Here is a 13,902-nt window from a genome sequence, read left to right as displayed (position 1 = left end):
CCCCTTCCTTTGTCCCCCATGAGATTTTGTAGAGGTGCCAAATCCCTCCCTCCCTCAGTCAGCTATGCCCTCTTCCCCTTTTGCAGCCACTTCCCTCCATCAGCTATGCCTCATTCCATTTTCATAGCCACCTCCCTCCTGCCATCCCTCCCTCTTCTTCACAGCCACCTCCGATCTCAGTGCATCAATGCTCACCCCTGGTGACTTCCGGTGGCAGCTATGAGGGAGTAGGTCGCACATTTGGTGGCTCCCGTTTCGGTCGGACTTTTGGACCTTTTCCCCCGACTTTTTTGCGCTTTTGAGCGCGGAATTGGAAAGCAATAGTACTCGGGCGCTGAACCCATACAGAGTTGTATGGACTTAAGAAGCCGGAGGGACCGTAAACAGCAGACGAAGTGGTCGAGCAAGGGCACGGTGGAGGCTGTGAGAGAGACCAATATGGCTCATGTCCAGAGCAAGGCGCCGACAGGCCAGCCTACAATGGAGCAGCTGCTACAGGCCATGCAGGAGGGCTTTTTAGCTCTGAAGCACGATAATTTGGTGCCGCTCCAGAAGTCGATTGACCGATTGGAAAAAAGGCTGGATGATCAGGCTGAGAAGCTGGTGAAGACGGTGGAGGAGCAGGCTGACTTTCAAACGGTGGCGGACATGGAGATTCGGAGGTTGAGGGATCAGCAAAAGATGCTCCTGGAAAGGCTGGAGGACCTGGACAACAGATCACGCCGGCAGAATGTAAGAATCGTTGGCCTCCCGGAGGGAGCTGAGGGGCTGGATGCTGCCGCGTATGTGGAGGGTATGTTCAGAAGCTGCTGGGGAACGAGGTGTTCCCTCGCCCGCCGGTGGTGGACAGGACACACCGAGTGCAGGTGAGGCAGCCGCGGCGAGGGGGTCTCGCACGAGCGACGGTGGTCCGGTTCCACAGTTACCTGGACAAGTAACGGGTGCTGCTTTGGGCCAAGAGCACACAAAGCTGTACTTGGGACACTAGCACCCTGCGTGTTTACCAAGACCTGAGTACTGAGGTGGCCAGGAGGAAGGGAGGCTACAGACAGGTGAAGGAGATTCTGTATAAGAACAAGGTGACATTCGGGCTGCTTTTCCCAGCGCGACTGGGTTACGTATGAGAGTCAGCACCACTATTTTGAGGAACCCGAGGAGGCGATGGACTTTGTTAAGAAGCAAGGGCTGGCTCTGAGCTGAGGACTCTTGGACTCATGGTAGAACTTTTAAGTCTATTTTGTTTCTCTCTCGCTGTGAGAGATGCCTGCATGCTGGGGTCTGTTCTTTTGGGGGTTTTTCGACCTTTTTAGCTTGATGTATTTTGGTTGCGATGTGTTTTTCATTCTTTTTTGGGGTTTCCTGGAATGTTTCCTTTTTGGGTTTCTTGTTTGGTTGGAGTTTTGGAAGGAGGAAAATATAAAAAAGAAAATAATTTAGGGGGGGGGGGGAGTTGATCTGCTGACCAGGATGGAAATTGGACTTGGCAACAGTGAGGAGGTCATGGGTGGAGCCGGCAAGGAGGCGGGCCAGAGGAAGCACGACACATGGCTGGGGGGCTGGCCAAGGAAAGGGGATGGCTGATCGGCAAAGGGAGGGGGCAAAGTGCCCCCCAACCAGGCTGATCACCTGGAATGTTAGAGGGCTAACGGGCCAGTGAAGAAGGCGCGTGTGTTCGCGCATTTGCGGGTTCTGAAGGCGGACGTAGTCATGCTGCAGGAGACGCACCTGAAAGTGGCAGACCAGGTTAGGCTAAGGAAGGGCTGGGCTAGTCAGGTCTTTCATTCGGGGCTCGACCCTAAGACTAGGGGCGGTTGCGATCCTGATTAATAAAAAGTTTCAATTTGAGGCGGAGGGTACAGTTGGGGATGGGGGCGGCAGATTTGTTATGGTTAGGGGTAAGCTCGAAGAGGTGAGCGTAGTCTTGGTTAGTGTGTATGCCCCTAATTGCGACGATGTAGATTTTATCAGGAGGTTGCTAGGGAAGATCCCCGACTTGGACTCGCGCAAACTGATCATAGGTGGAGACTTTAACACTGTCCTGGACCCGTGCCTGGATCGGTCGTGTTCAAAAACGGGCAGGTTGCCAGCGATGGCAAAGGAACTGATAGGGTTCATGGAGCAAATGGGGAGAGCTGATCCGTGGAGATTTAGCCGGCCGTCGGCGAGGGAGTTTTTGTACTACTCCCACGTACACAAGGTGTATTCCCAAATCGATTTCTTTGTCATAAGTAGGGACTTGCTGGCCGGGATCGTCGGGGCAGAATATTCGGCAATTGCCATATCGAACCATGCTCCGCACTGGGTAGATCTACAGATTTGTAAGGGTAGCTTCCAGCGCCCACAATGGAGGTTGGAAGTTGGATTGCTAGCGGACGAGGCGGTGTGTGAGAGACTCAGGAGGTGCATGCAGAATTACCTGCAGGTAAATGATACCGGAGAAGTCTCAGCAGCGGTGTTCTGGGAGGCGCTGAAGGCAGTGGTGAGAGGGGAGCTGATCTCAATCCGGGCTCCTAGGGACAGGCCAGATAGGGCAGAAACGAACCGACTGGTTAAGGAAATTTTACGGACGGACAGGAACTACACGGGTCCCCGAGGCCAGAGTTACTCAGGAAACGACAGAGGCTGCAGGCCGGGTTCGGGGTGCTGACTACAGGCAAGGCTGTAGAGCAGCTTAGAAAGGCAAAAGGCGCGATATATGAGCATGGGGAGAAGGCCAGCAGAATGCTTGCGCAACAACTAAGGAAGAGAGAAGCGGCTAGGGAGATAGGAAGGATAGCGGATGGGGAGGGAAATCTGGTGGGGGACCCGGCAGGGCTGAACAAGATGTTTAGGGACTTTTATAGTAAGCTATACACATCGGAACCCCCAGGGGACCGGAGTGGATGAGGCGATTCCTGGACGGAGTGACCTTCCCAAGAGTGGGTAGGGGGGTGCTAGACCGACTGGGGGCCCTGGTCAGGATCAAAGACGTATTGGGGGGCCTGAAGGCCATGCAGTCGGGTAAAGACCCGCGGCCGGATGGGTATCCGGTGGAGTTTTATAAAAAGTTTGCCGAGGTAGTGGGGCCGGTGCTGGTCAGGGTTTTTAACGAGGCAAGAGACAGAGGGGTTTTACCCCCCGATGATGTCGCAGGCCACTATTTTGCTTATTCTGAAACGGGATAAAGACCCGGAGGCGTGTGGGTCTTACAGGCCGATCTCTTTGACCAACGTAGACGCTAAATTGCTGTCCAAGATCTTGGTGACTAGAATTGAGGACTGCGTACCGGATGTAATTGCGGAGGACCAAACCGGGTTCGTAAAGGGTAGGCAACTGGTGGCCAATCTAAGGAGGCTGCTTAATGTGATTCTGATGCCCCCGGAGAGCAGGGAGGCAGAGATAGTGGTAGCTATGAATGCAGAAAAGGCTTTTGACCGGGTCGAGTGGGATTATCTGTGGGAGCTGCTGGGACGGTTTGGGTTCGGGGAGGGGTTCGTTGACTGGGTTAGGCTGTTGTATCAGGCGCCAGAGGCTAGTGTAAGGACGAATAGGACGACATCAGATTACTTCAGACTGCAACGCGGGACAAGACAGGGTTGCCCTCCCCACTGCTGTTCGCGCTGGCCATAGAGCCCCTGGCAATTGCTCTGAGAGCTTCAAGGGACTGGAATGGACTGGTCCGGGTTTGGGGGGGGGGGAGGGGGGGGGGGGGGAAGAGAGAGAGAGAGAGTGGAACATAAAGTCTCGTTATACACGGATGACCTGCTGTTATCTGTATCGGACCCAATGCCGGGGATGGACGGAATCATGGAAACCCTGAGGGAATTTGGCCGGTTTTCAGGATATAAATTGAACATGGCTAAGAGCGAGTTGTTCGTAATTCAGGCGGGGGGGCAGGAGAGTAGGCTGAAGGGGTTGCCGTTCAGGCTGGTAGGAGAAAGCTTCAGATACTTGGGGATACAGGTGGCACGGAACTGGGGCAAGTTGCATAAGCTAAACTTGTCCCGGTTGGTGGAGCAAGAGAGGGACGAGTTGGGATGCGCTCCTGTTGTCACTAACAGGGAGGGTGCAGTTTATTAAGATGACGATTCTCCCGAGATTCTTGTTCGTATTTCAGTGTCTCCCCATTTTCATCCCGAGGTCCTTCTTTAAGAGGCTGAATAAAATTATCCTGAGATTTGTCTGGGTGGGGAAGTCCCCGCGGGTGAGGAAGGTGATGCTCAAAAGGAACAGAAGGGAAGGGGGTTGGCGTTGCCGAACTTCAGTCACTACTACTGGGCGGCCAACATAGCGATGATCAGGAAATGGATGGTGGGCACGGGGTCGGTTTGGGAGCGGGTGGAGGCTGCTTCGTGCAGGGGCTCCAGTTTGGCAGCCCTGGTTACGGCGCCTCTGCCGCTCCCGCCGGCGCGATGCTCTACCAGCCCTATAGTGGTAGCGGCTCTTCGGATCTGGGGCCAGTGGAGGAGGCACATAGGGGAAGTGAGAGCATCGGTGTGGATCTGCGGCAATCACCGATTTGCCCCGGGGAACATGGACGGTGGGTATCGACTGTGGCGGAGGGCGGGTATTGCGAGGGTGGTTGATCTGTTCTTGGACGGGTGCTTCCCGAGCATGAGGGCATTGGAGGAGAAGTTTGGGCTGGCTGGAGGGAATGACTTTAGATACTTACAGTTGCGGGATTTTGTGCGCAGACTGGTGCCGTCCTTCCCACGCCTCCCGCCAAACCGGAGGCAAGACAGGGTAGTATCGAGGGGAGAGGTAGGTGAGGGTAGAGTCTCAGATATTTACAAAGAACTAATGGGAGCAGAGGATACACAGACTGAGGACCTGAAGCTTAAGGGAGAGGAGGTGCTCGGGGCGGGTGGGGGGGGGGGGGGGGGGAATGGAGGGACGGTATTTGGGCAGAAGCTCTGAGCAGAGTAAACACGACCGCAACATGCGCCAGGCTCAGTCTGATCCAGTTTAAGGTCGTGCACTGAGCCCACATGACAGTGGCCCAGATGAGTAAATTCTTCGGGCTGGAAGACAAGTGTGCTAGATGCGGCGGAGGGCCGGCTAATCACACGCACATGTTCTGGTCATGCCCTAAACTCGGGGGGTATTGGGAGGGATTCACGGACATCATGTCCCGGGTTTTGAAAACTGGGGTGGTAATGAGTCCTGAGGTGGCAATCTTTGGGGTGTCGGAGGACCCGGGAGTCCAGGAGGAGAAGCAGGCCGACGTCTTGGCCTTTGCTTCCCTGGTAGCCCGGCGACGAATACTGTTGGCATGGAGGGACTCAAGGCCCTCGAAGACCGAAGTATGGCTATCGGACATGGCGAGGTTTCTCGGCCTAGAGAAAGTTACGTTCGCCTTGAGAGGTTCACTATCGGGGTTCGCCCGGAGGTGGCAGCCATTCATTGACTTCTTCGCGGAGAATTAACCATCAGCTGGGGGGGGGGGGGGGGGGGCTAGGGTAGAGTAGGGGGTGGTTTAGGCAGGTCCTTGCGAGAATTGAGTTGTGGTTTGTACTATGCGTTATTTGCTTTTCTTTTTGTACAGTACTATACAATGTCATTGTTTTATATGCCAAAAATACCTCAATAAAATTGTTTATTAAAAAAAATGCTCACCCCTGGTTCAACAAAACTCCCAGTGCAAGAAAAGCAGCTCCGACTCAGTCCAAGTGCACCAGGAAGACCACTTCACCTGGAGCACGCCATTTTGCACCAGTTGTCAATCTGGAGGGATGTTTCTCTTTTTGCATATTCAATTGTAAAAGTGCAGTTTAATCTATGAAACCACATTTCAATGAACATGCATGACATGTATTAAAAATAGGTTGCCGTCGCTGGTCCTCATGACACACTATTCATTTTTAATCTGCTGCCAACTTAATAACCAATGTTCATCCCATTGTTGGGAAGATGACATTCTCCCCCCCCCCCAACTGAATTAGGTGCCCGTGCCCGCCTCATTCCCCATTCCCGGGGGCGGCACAAGATTCAGCCCAATGAATACTTTGGCTCATTTACACGGGAGCTGGTTAGTTTTGAATTTTGAGTACTGTATGCATGAGTACAGAGTAATAATATGGTTCACCTTCAAAACCCATGACCACTACCATCTAAAAGAACAAGAGCAGCAGATACCTGGGAACCCCACCACCTGGAGACTTCCCTCCCAAGTCACTCACCACCCCGACTTGGAAGTATGTCGCCGTTCTTTCACTGTTGTTGGGGCAACATCCTGGAACTCCCTCCTTAACAGCGCAGTGGGTGTACCTACACCTCAAGGACTGCAGCGGTTCAAGAAGGCAGCTCACCACCACCTTCTGAAGGGCAACTCGGGATGGGCAATAAATGTTGGCCTAACCAGCGATACCCACATCTCATAAATGTATTTTTAAAAAAGCATGATATATTTTATTTCATTTGGGGTCAAGACACAATTGCATTTGTGGAGTTTTTTCTAAAGGAAAAACATCAAACATATTTTGCGACAATTTAAGTTTTCTTTTAACGTAAATATTGGACATAATACCTACATTCATCTAATTTGATAAAGATTGGGTCAGCTATTAAGTGTAACAAATGTGTTTCTTCCAATTATTTTACACTTTAAAAGGAAGGAGAATAGTATAAAACTTATGACTGAAATCTTTGCTATCAGTGGTTGAGTAGAAAGAAAAGGAGCACACAATTGGCCATACAGGAGAGCAGTGGGTGTGGCCAGGGATGTAATTCTGAAAGAAATTGCAGAAGAACAAAACCATGGAGGGATTTGAAGATGAGGATGCCGATTTTGAAATCAACATGCCAGAGGCCAGAAAATTAGTGGAGGTCAGTAAGGATAGAGTTCTTGGATGAGTGGAGTTTTGTGTGTCACTGGAGTTTCCCAGGCAGAGTTGGCTTCCTGCAGCCAGCAAGGGACAGTTGAGATGCCTAGTGACAGCCTACTGACAGCAGACTAGGGCAGCCAGCACTCCAGGCCCTCCCTCCCCACCTGGAGAGAGCAGCAGCTGCAGGCTGCCCTGTGGAGCGACTCACTCCCACTCCCCTCCCCTCCCCACCGACAGTGGTAACCTGGTGCAAGATAGAGGTTTTTGTTTATTCTGAGGTGGGAATTCCATCCTGAAGCACCCTCTCCCTCCATTTCCCCTATTACAGCCTGCTGATCTTTTCAAGTTGGAAGGCCTCTAATTGGCCCTCCAGCTTCGAGAACATACGAACTAGGAGCAGGAGTAGGCCATCTGGCCCATTGAGCCTGCATCGCCATTCAATAAGATCATGGCTGATCTTTTTGTGGGCTCAGCTCCATTTACCCGCAAGCTCACCGTAACCTTTAATTCCTTTACTATTCAAAAATCTATCTACGTTTGCCTTAAAAGTATTCAACGAGGTAGCCTCAACTGCTTCACTGGACAAGGAATATGCCCTCTAGTTCTAGTTTCACCCACCAGTGGAAACAACCTCCCTGTTTCTATTCTGTCTATTCCCTTCATAATTTTACATGCTTCGATAAGATCCCCCCTCATTCTTCCAAATTCCAATGAGTATAGTCCCAGTCTACTTAGTCTCTCATCATAAGCTAATCCTCTCAACTCTGGAATCAACCTAGTGAATCTCCTCTGCACCCCCTCCAGTGCTAGGACATCCTTTCTCAAGTAAGGAGATTAAAAAGGTACACAGTGCTCCAGGTGTGGCCTCACCAGCACCCTATATAGCTGCAACAATAACCTCCCTGTTTTTAAACTCCATCCCTCTAGCAATGAAGGTCAAAATTCCATTTGCCTTCTTAATTACTTGCTGCACCTGCAAACCAACTTTTTGTGATTCATGCGCAAGGACACCCAGGCCCCTCTGCACAGCAGCATACCACAATTTTTTTATCATTTAAATAATAGTCCATTTTGCTGTTATTCCTACCAAAATGGATGACCTCACATTTATAAACATTGAAGTCCATCTGCCAGACTCTTGCCCATTCACTTAAACTGTCTATATCCCTCTGCATACCTTAGTGTGCTTTGCACACTTGGCTCTACTACTCATCTTAGTGTCATCTGCAAACGTTGACACATTACACTTGGTCCCCCAACTCCAGATCATCTATGTAAATTGCAAACAATTGCGGACGCAACACTGATCCCTGAGGCACACCACTAGCCAATGATTACCCACGCCCACTCTTTGCTTTCTGTCAATTAATCAATCCTTTACCCATGCTAATATATTATCCATAATGCTGTGCGCCTATATCTTATGCAGCAGTCTTTTGTGCGGCACCTTGTCGAATGCCTTCTGGAAATCCAGATACACCACACCCACCAGTTCCCCGTTGTCCACCGCGCTCGTAATATCCTCAAAGAATTCCCCTAAATTAGTCAAACATTGCCTGCCTTTCATAAACCCATGCTGCATCTGCCCAATGGGACAATTTCTATCCAGATGTCTCGCTATTTCTTCCTTAACGACAGATTCAAGTATTTTCCCCAATACAGAAGTTAAGCTAACCAGCCTATAGTTACGCACCTTTTGTCTACCTCCTTTTTTAAACAGTGGCATCATACTTAAACAGTGGAGTCACCTTCAGTGGGAGGCAGTCAGCTGCCTTTGCAGCAAGAGCTAAATTATTGGACACAGTTAGAAGTTAAAGTCCAACAGGTCTGTTTGGAATCACTAGCTTTCGGAGCGCAGCTCCTTCACGAGGTGAGTACATCCACTCACCTGAGGAAGGAGCTGCGCTTCAAAAGCTAATGATTCCAAACAAACCTGTTGGACTTTAACTTGGTGTTGTAAGACTTCTTACTGTGCTCACCCCAGTCCAACACCGGCATCTCCACATCATAAATTATTGGAATCATCAATCTCCACTAAGTGACTGCAATGGTATGTTTTCTGGTTGGGAAGACATGAATACATCAGAATGCCACAATTGAATATCTGAGAAAACAATTAATATATGAGAGAACTTTTTTCAATGTCCATCCTGTCTGATTAATGACAATCAAAATAGTTAGTTTACTAGTGGGTTGTGGGGCAGTTTTAATATCAGCATTCATCAATATTGATTAACTTGTTTCTAATAGTGTACTTTGAAGTTGAATAAACTTGCATCAAGTAATGGAATTGCATTTCATCCAATTATAAATCAGGATTTTCATGTCACCAACTTCAGATTTATGGCTGGTTTATTTACAAGAACCACATATGGCTCTCTCACAGTGATATCTGTTCTTTGTTCTCCTCTCCTCAGTATTGTTTCCTTGAGATATGTCCTCTAATGAATGCAGATTCACAATTGTTGTCGGCCCTCCAATATTTCTCATGAGTGACTAGTCTTCATGAGTGACCCTGGACAGTGAACGTTTATAGATAAGTGGACACCACATGCATGTCTGAACCTGTCATCACTCAATGCTGATATAAATTCAATGCATCAGGAGCTACTAGATGGGGATTAAGAACAGGAAAACTAGATGATTTTCTTTCCCTCCGTTGCCTGGAGCAAGGTAGTGTCACGAACACTGCCTTGGCTCAGGATAGACTGGGTAAGCGAACGTGGTGTGGGTCTCAAAGATCAGCCAGTTGGCACAAGTGGATCCCGGGAGAAAAGTTGGAAAAGCACTGGAATAGGTAATAATGATGGTAAATGAGGAAAAATAGGAAGAGGCTTAGAGTTGAATAAAAGGACCAAAATGACCTCTTTCTGTGCCATATATCCCATGTAATCCTCCACCCTGATACTACATATTCAATGACTTTTCCTTTGATGTTCAGTCACTATCGTTCAGGAAGCAAACATAGCAAATACTTTTCCGACAGCAAATCAGCATGACTGACCGTTTAATGTGGGTCGGTGGGATTGATCGAGGGAGCACTGTTGGGAAAACATTTTGCTCCTCTTCAAATAATGCCATGGGATTTACCTGATTCTACCGAGATCACCAGAGCATGGTACCTTATTTTAATATCTCAATTGAAATACAAACTATGCCCTGGCAATGAAACACTACGTCAGCACTTCATTGAAGTATTTGCCCATGCTACGTATTCAGGTTCACAAATATGACTTGAGCTCTTGCCCTTCTGAGTCAGAGGTGAAAGTTCTATTTGCATGCAGTTCAGCAGGAAACTATACGTTTGGTATCAACTATGACTGAATACTCTACTTTCATTTCATATCAAAGCAAAGTACTAATGGGTGGAGCATCAACATTAGCTTGCAACATTGTGAAACCTGAAATAACACAACCCCCCCAAAAAATCTGGTTTGTCGAGTGTTATGATGTGAATATTATATCTTAGTTACTTACAATACTCAAGCAATCTGTTTGTTTCTGTGTTACCCAAGGATCATGTTTGTTCAGAGGAAGTAATTTGGGGGGGGAGGGGATGGGAATAATTCCCTTTTGGCATTTTATGTAGAAATCAGAAACTGCTTTTGCAAAGTGTTTATAATTTTGCCAGACACAATGTACAGAAGAACTCCACCATGGATTTGAATGAGTCAGGAAATTATTTCCAGTGAGGAGAACTAATGACTTTTTTTGTCATTTAAATTACAGGTCTCTGTGGAAAAGGTCCTCAAAATAATGAAGGAGAATGCAAACAAGGCTTTGAGCATTCTTCTCACTGCAATTCCACAGGTCGCATCCATGAATTGGTCAGAGTGCATCAAGAGTTTGAGAGTAAGTTTTGGAAACACAACCGAACAGCGCTGTCATAGATCACAATGCAAATGCATCTGTATCGTGTATCGTGACTGCGTGTAAACCCCATTCTTCAGTTGTATGACAAGCGGCCCAAAACTTTGGTCTTGTTTGATGCATAAAACAGAGCCTGTACAGCTACAACTGTGATTGTCTAAGTTTGTATAATCTTGCTTTAATCCAGAAAGTCTCTGCTGTAATTCAACTGTGTATCAGAAATTCAGGTGCACACGACATTGTTTTTTAAATCTTTTAAATGGTCAGCAAATCACAGGCCGTGCATATCAGAATGGCCACTTTGTCTCTTGGCTGGTGAGGGTCCCTGTCACAAATCCAGAGTTGGAAAATTGCCCCCACTTTATATTTACAGCATTCTTTGTTTTAATTTTAGATTTGCAGCCTGCATAGTTTTGTAAACCAAAAGGTTGGCAACCAGTACCAACTGTGGAACTTCCCCTGATGCTGAAAATTATAAGAATGTCAAACATTTTAAGAATTAATTCTCCAGTTTAGAACTTGCTCAAGTGTCCTGCATTCCTCTCCGATATTTCCTTTTGTCTTGTACGGAAAGAGCTAGAAATGCTATTGACAGAGTGCACTGAGCCCTGTGCACACACTAATTGTAGGGAAAGTCCATCAGTAAAAGCTCACCTGTACATCGGAAAGCACCGAGGGCCTAAAAATATTTTAAATTAATTTCCGGGATGTGAGCATCGCTGGTTTATTGTCCAGTCCCTAGTTGCCCTTCAGAAGGTGGTGGTGAGTTGTTTTCTTGAACCGTTGCAGTTCTTGAGGTATAGGTACACCCACAGTGCTGTTAGGGAGGGAGTTCCAGGATTTTGACCCAGCAACAGTGAAGGAACGGCGATATATTTCCAAGTCAGGGTGGTGAGTGACTTGGAGGGGAACCTCCAGGTGGTGGGCTTCCCAGGTATCTGCTGCTCTTGTCCTTCCAGATGGTAGTGGTCGTGGGTTTGGAAGGTGGTGACTAAGGAAACTTGGTGAGTTACTGCAGTGCATCTTGTAGATGGCACACATGGCTGTCACTGTTCTTCGGTAGTGGCGAGTTTGAATGTTTGCGGAAGGGGGAGCAATCAAGCAGCTGCTTTGTCCTGGATGGTGTTGAGCTTCTTGAATGTTGTTGGAGCTGCACCAGTGCAGGCAAGTGGAGAATGTTTCATTATACTCCTGACTTGTGTCTTGTAGATGGTGGACAGACTTTGGGGGAGGGGGTCAGGAGGTGAGTTACTCGCCGTAGGATTGCCTTTGACCTGCCCTGGTAACCACAGAATTAATGTGGCTAGTCCAGTTCAGTTTCTGATCAATGGTAACCCCCAGGATGTTACCTGTAAAATGTCAATTTATCTGTCTTGGATGGCTGTTTTGGGGCTCCATGTGCCACATTTTAGAAACAAATTGAAAAGACGTCATCATTGGTTATTCTTAAAATCATTGTGGTTGTGTAATCCCAGAAGAAAAGGCATTCCAAAAGCAACTTATAATTTGAAAGGAATGAATGTGACATTTATGTGATTTAATGTTACACTCTTTGCACACTTCTTCATGGGGGAGAAATTCATTTGCGCACCACCACATCCATTGGCAAACACCAAAACAAAAGCTCACCCTGCTCCAAAATTAGAGGTTTCCCCTCTGGGCCTTTTATAATGAAATCAAAACACTTTAAACAACACATTTACCATTTTGTTACACATGGAGGAAATTGTCGTGAAACGTATTGTAAATATTATCCTTTGAAGGACAAAAACTGTGTGTCAACCTTCCAAACTACATCGACAGGAGATAAATGAGATGAAAACCAAATTAATTAGGGGGCAGCACGGTAGCACAGTGGTTTGCACAGTTGCATCACAGCTCCAGAGTCCCATGTTCGATTCCTGGCTTGGGTCACTGGCTGTGTGGAGTCTGCACGTTCTCCCCGTGCCTGCGCGGGTTTCCTCCGGGTGCTCCGGTTTCCTCCCACAGTCCAAAGATGTGCAGGTTAGGTGGATTGGCCATGATAAATTGTCCTTAGTGTTCGAAAGGGGTTAGGTGGTGTTACTGGGTTACGAAGATAGGGTGGCGGCGTGGGCTTAAGTAGGTGCTCTTTCCAAGGGCCAGTGCAGACTCGATGGGCTGAATGGCCTCCTTCTGCACTGTAAATTCGATGCGTTGCAGTGAAAATCTAATATATTGAACCAACAGTTGATACTTGTGAAAAGCTGTTCATCGGCGAGAAATTTCAAGAAGGTGAAACCTTCAATAAATGTGATTGCTGAATGGTGCAGACTAATTTATACTGCACCAGCTTTACTTTTTCTATTTATCACACCCAACATCCTTTTATACCCTTTCCGAATTAGATCAGGAATGTGGTTTCAAAATATGGGGAGTTTATACCATCTGCTTATACACAGGATGCCAGTTCGGAACTGTTGAAGCAGATTTTGTGCAGCAATTAAATTGAGTCAGCACCAAAGGTTGAATTTGAACCTAGGCCCCAGAGGTCAAAGGACAGTTTGCTGAACACTGCATCCAGTTTTATTTTTTAAACTTTTTTTGCATTTTGGGGGATTGGAAAGCATCTTTTCATCATAACAGTTACAGATAAGACCATCTCCGATCGCTGCCTTCTGTGTCCATTCTGTGAGAATTCACTCTCCCGGTTCACTCACAACTGCACTCTCAAAACCCCAACCGGCTAACCTCCGGCTCTTTGTCCACCATGAAGCTGCAACTACTGTTGTGCTCAAACACCCTCACCTCCACGTTTGATGTCCTAGTCCACATTAAATACATTACTGCTGCTTTCCCTGTCCATTCCCCATGGTACAGCCCTCATCTCCACTCCCTTAGTTCAAGGGACTCCTATTTGAACGAATGTGGCTAACAACTAGTTTAGCCATTCATTGCCAGATCCACTATGGGTCTCGTTTGCATCAGCCAAAACTGCTCATTATTCCAGGCTCATCCCGGAAAGCAAAGATGATTTCTTCACCCTGTTTCCTTCATCCTCACCATCAACAAATGTGAGAAACCTCTGGATTTATTTGTCATTGACATTGAGACTACCTGATTAGTCGTCTCTGTCACTGCAGGCTTGTTGATAAAAGGGGAATTAGGGTTGTGTTTACTGCTATTGCATTTGTACGAGTTCCTCATGAGCAGCCCAATCAGAAAAGCACCGTCTAAGTTGCTTCCTGATTTTCACTTCCGCCTGCTCCCC

At 47.7% G+C, this 13,902-nt stretch overlaps 1 protein-coding gene across 1 annotated transcript in view; it reads left to right on the top strand.

Moving 5' to 3' along the window:
- mtap (methylthioadenosine phosphorylase) overlaps positions 1-13,902 on the top strand; it is a 253,472-nt gene that overhangs the window by 232,413 nt on the left and 7,157 nt on the right. Inside the window, exon 7 of the mRNA XM_072516927.1 lies at positions 10,533-10,655. Within this exon, the coding sequence (XP_072373028.1) occupies positions 10,533-10,655 (123 nt within the window). The remainder of the gene's footprint in view (positions 1-10,532; positions 10,656-13,902) is intronic.

This window comes from Scyliorhinus torazame, chromosome 9, assembly GCF_047496885.1.
Source record: "Scyliorhinus torazame isolate Kashiwa2021f chromosome 9, sScyTor2.1, whole genome shotgun sequence".
NCBI lineage: Eukaryota > Metazoa > Chordata > Chondrichthyes > Carcharhiniformes > Scyliorhinidae > Scyliorhinus > Scyliorhinus torazame.
This window is presented reverse-complemented; position numbering and strand designations above follow the sequence as displayed.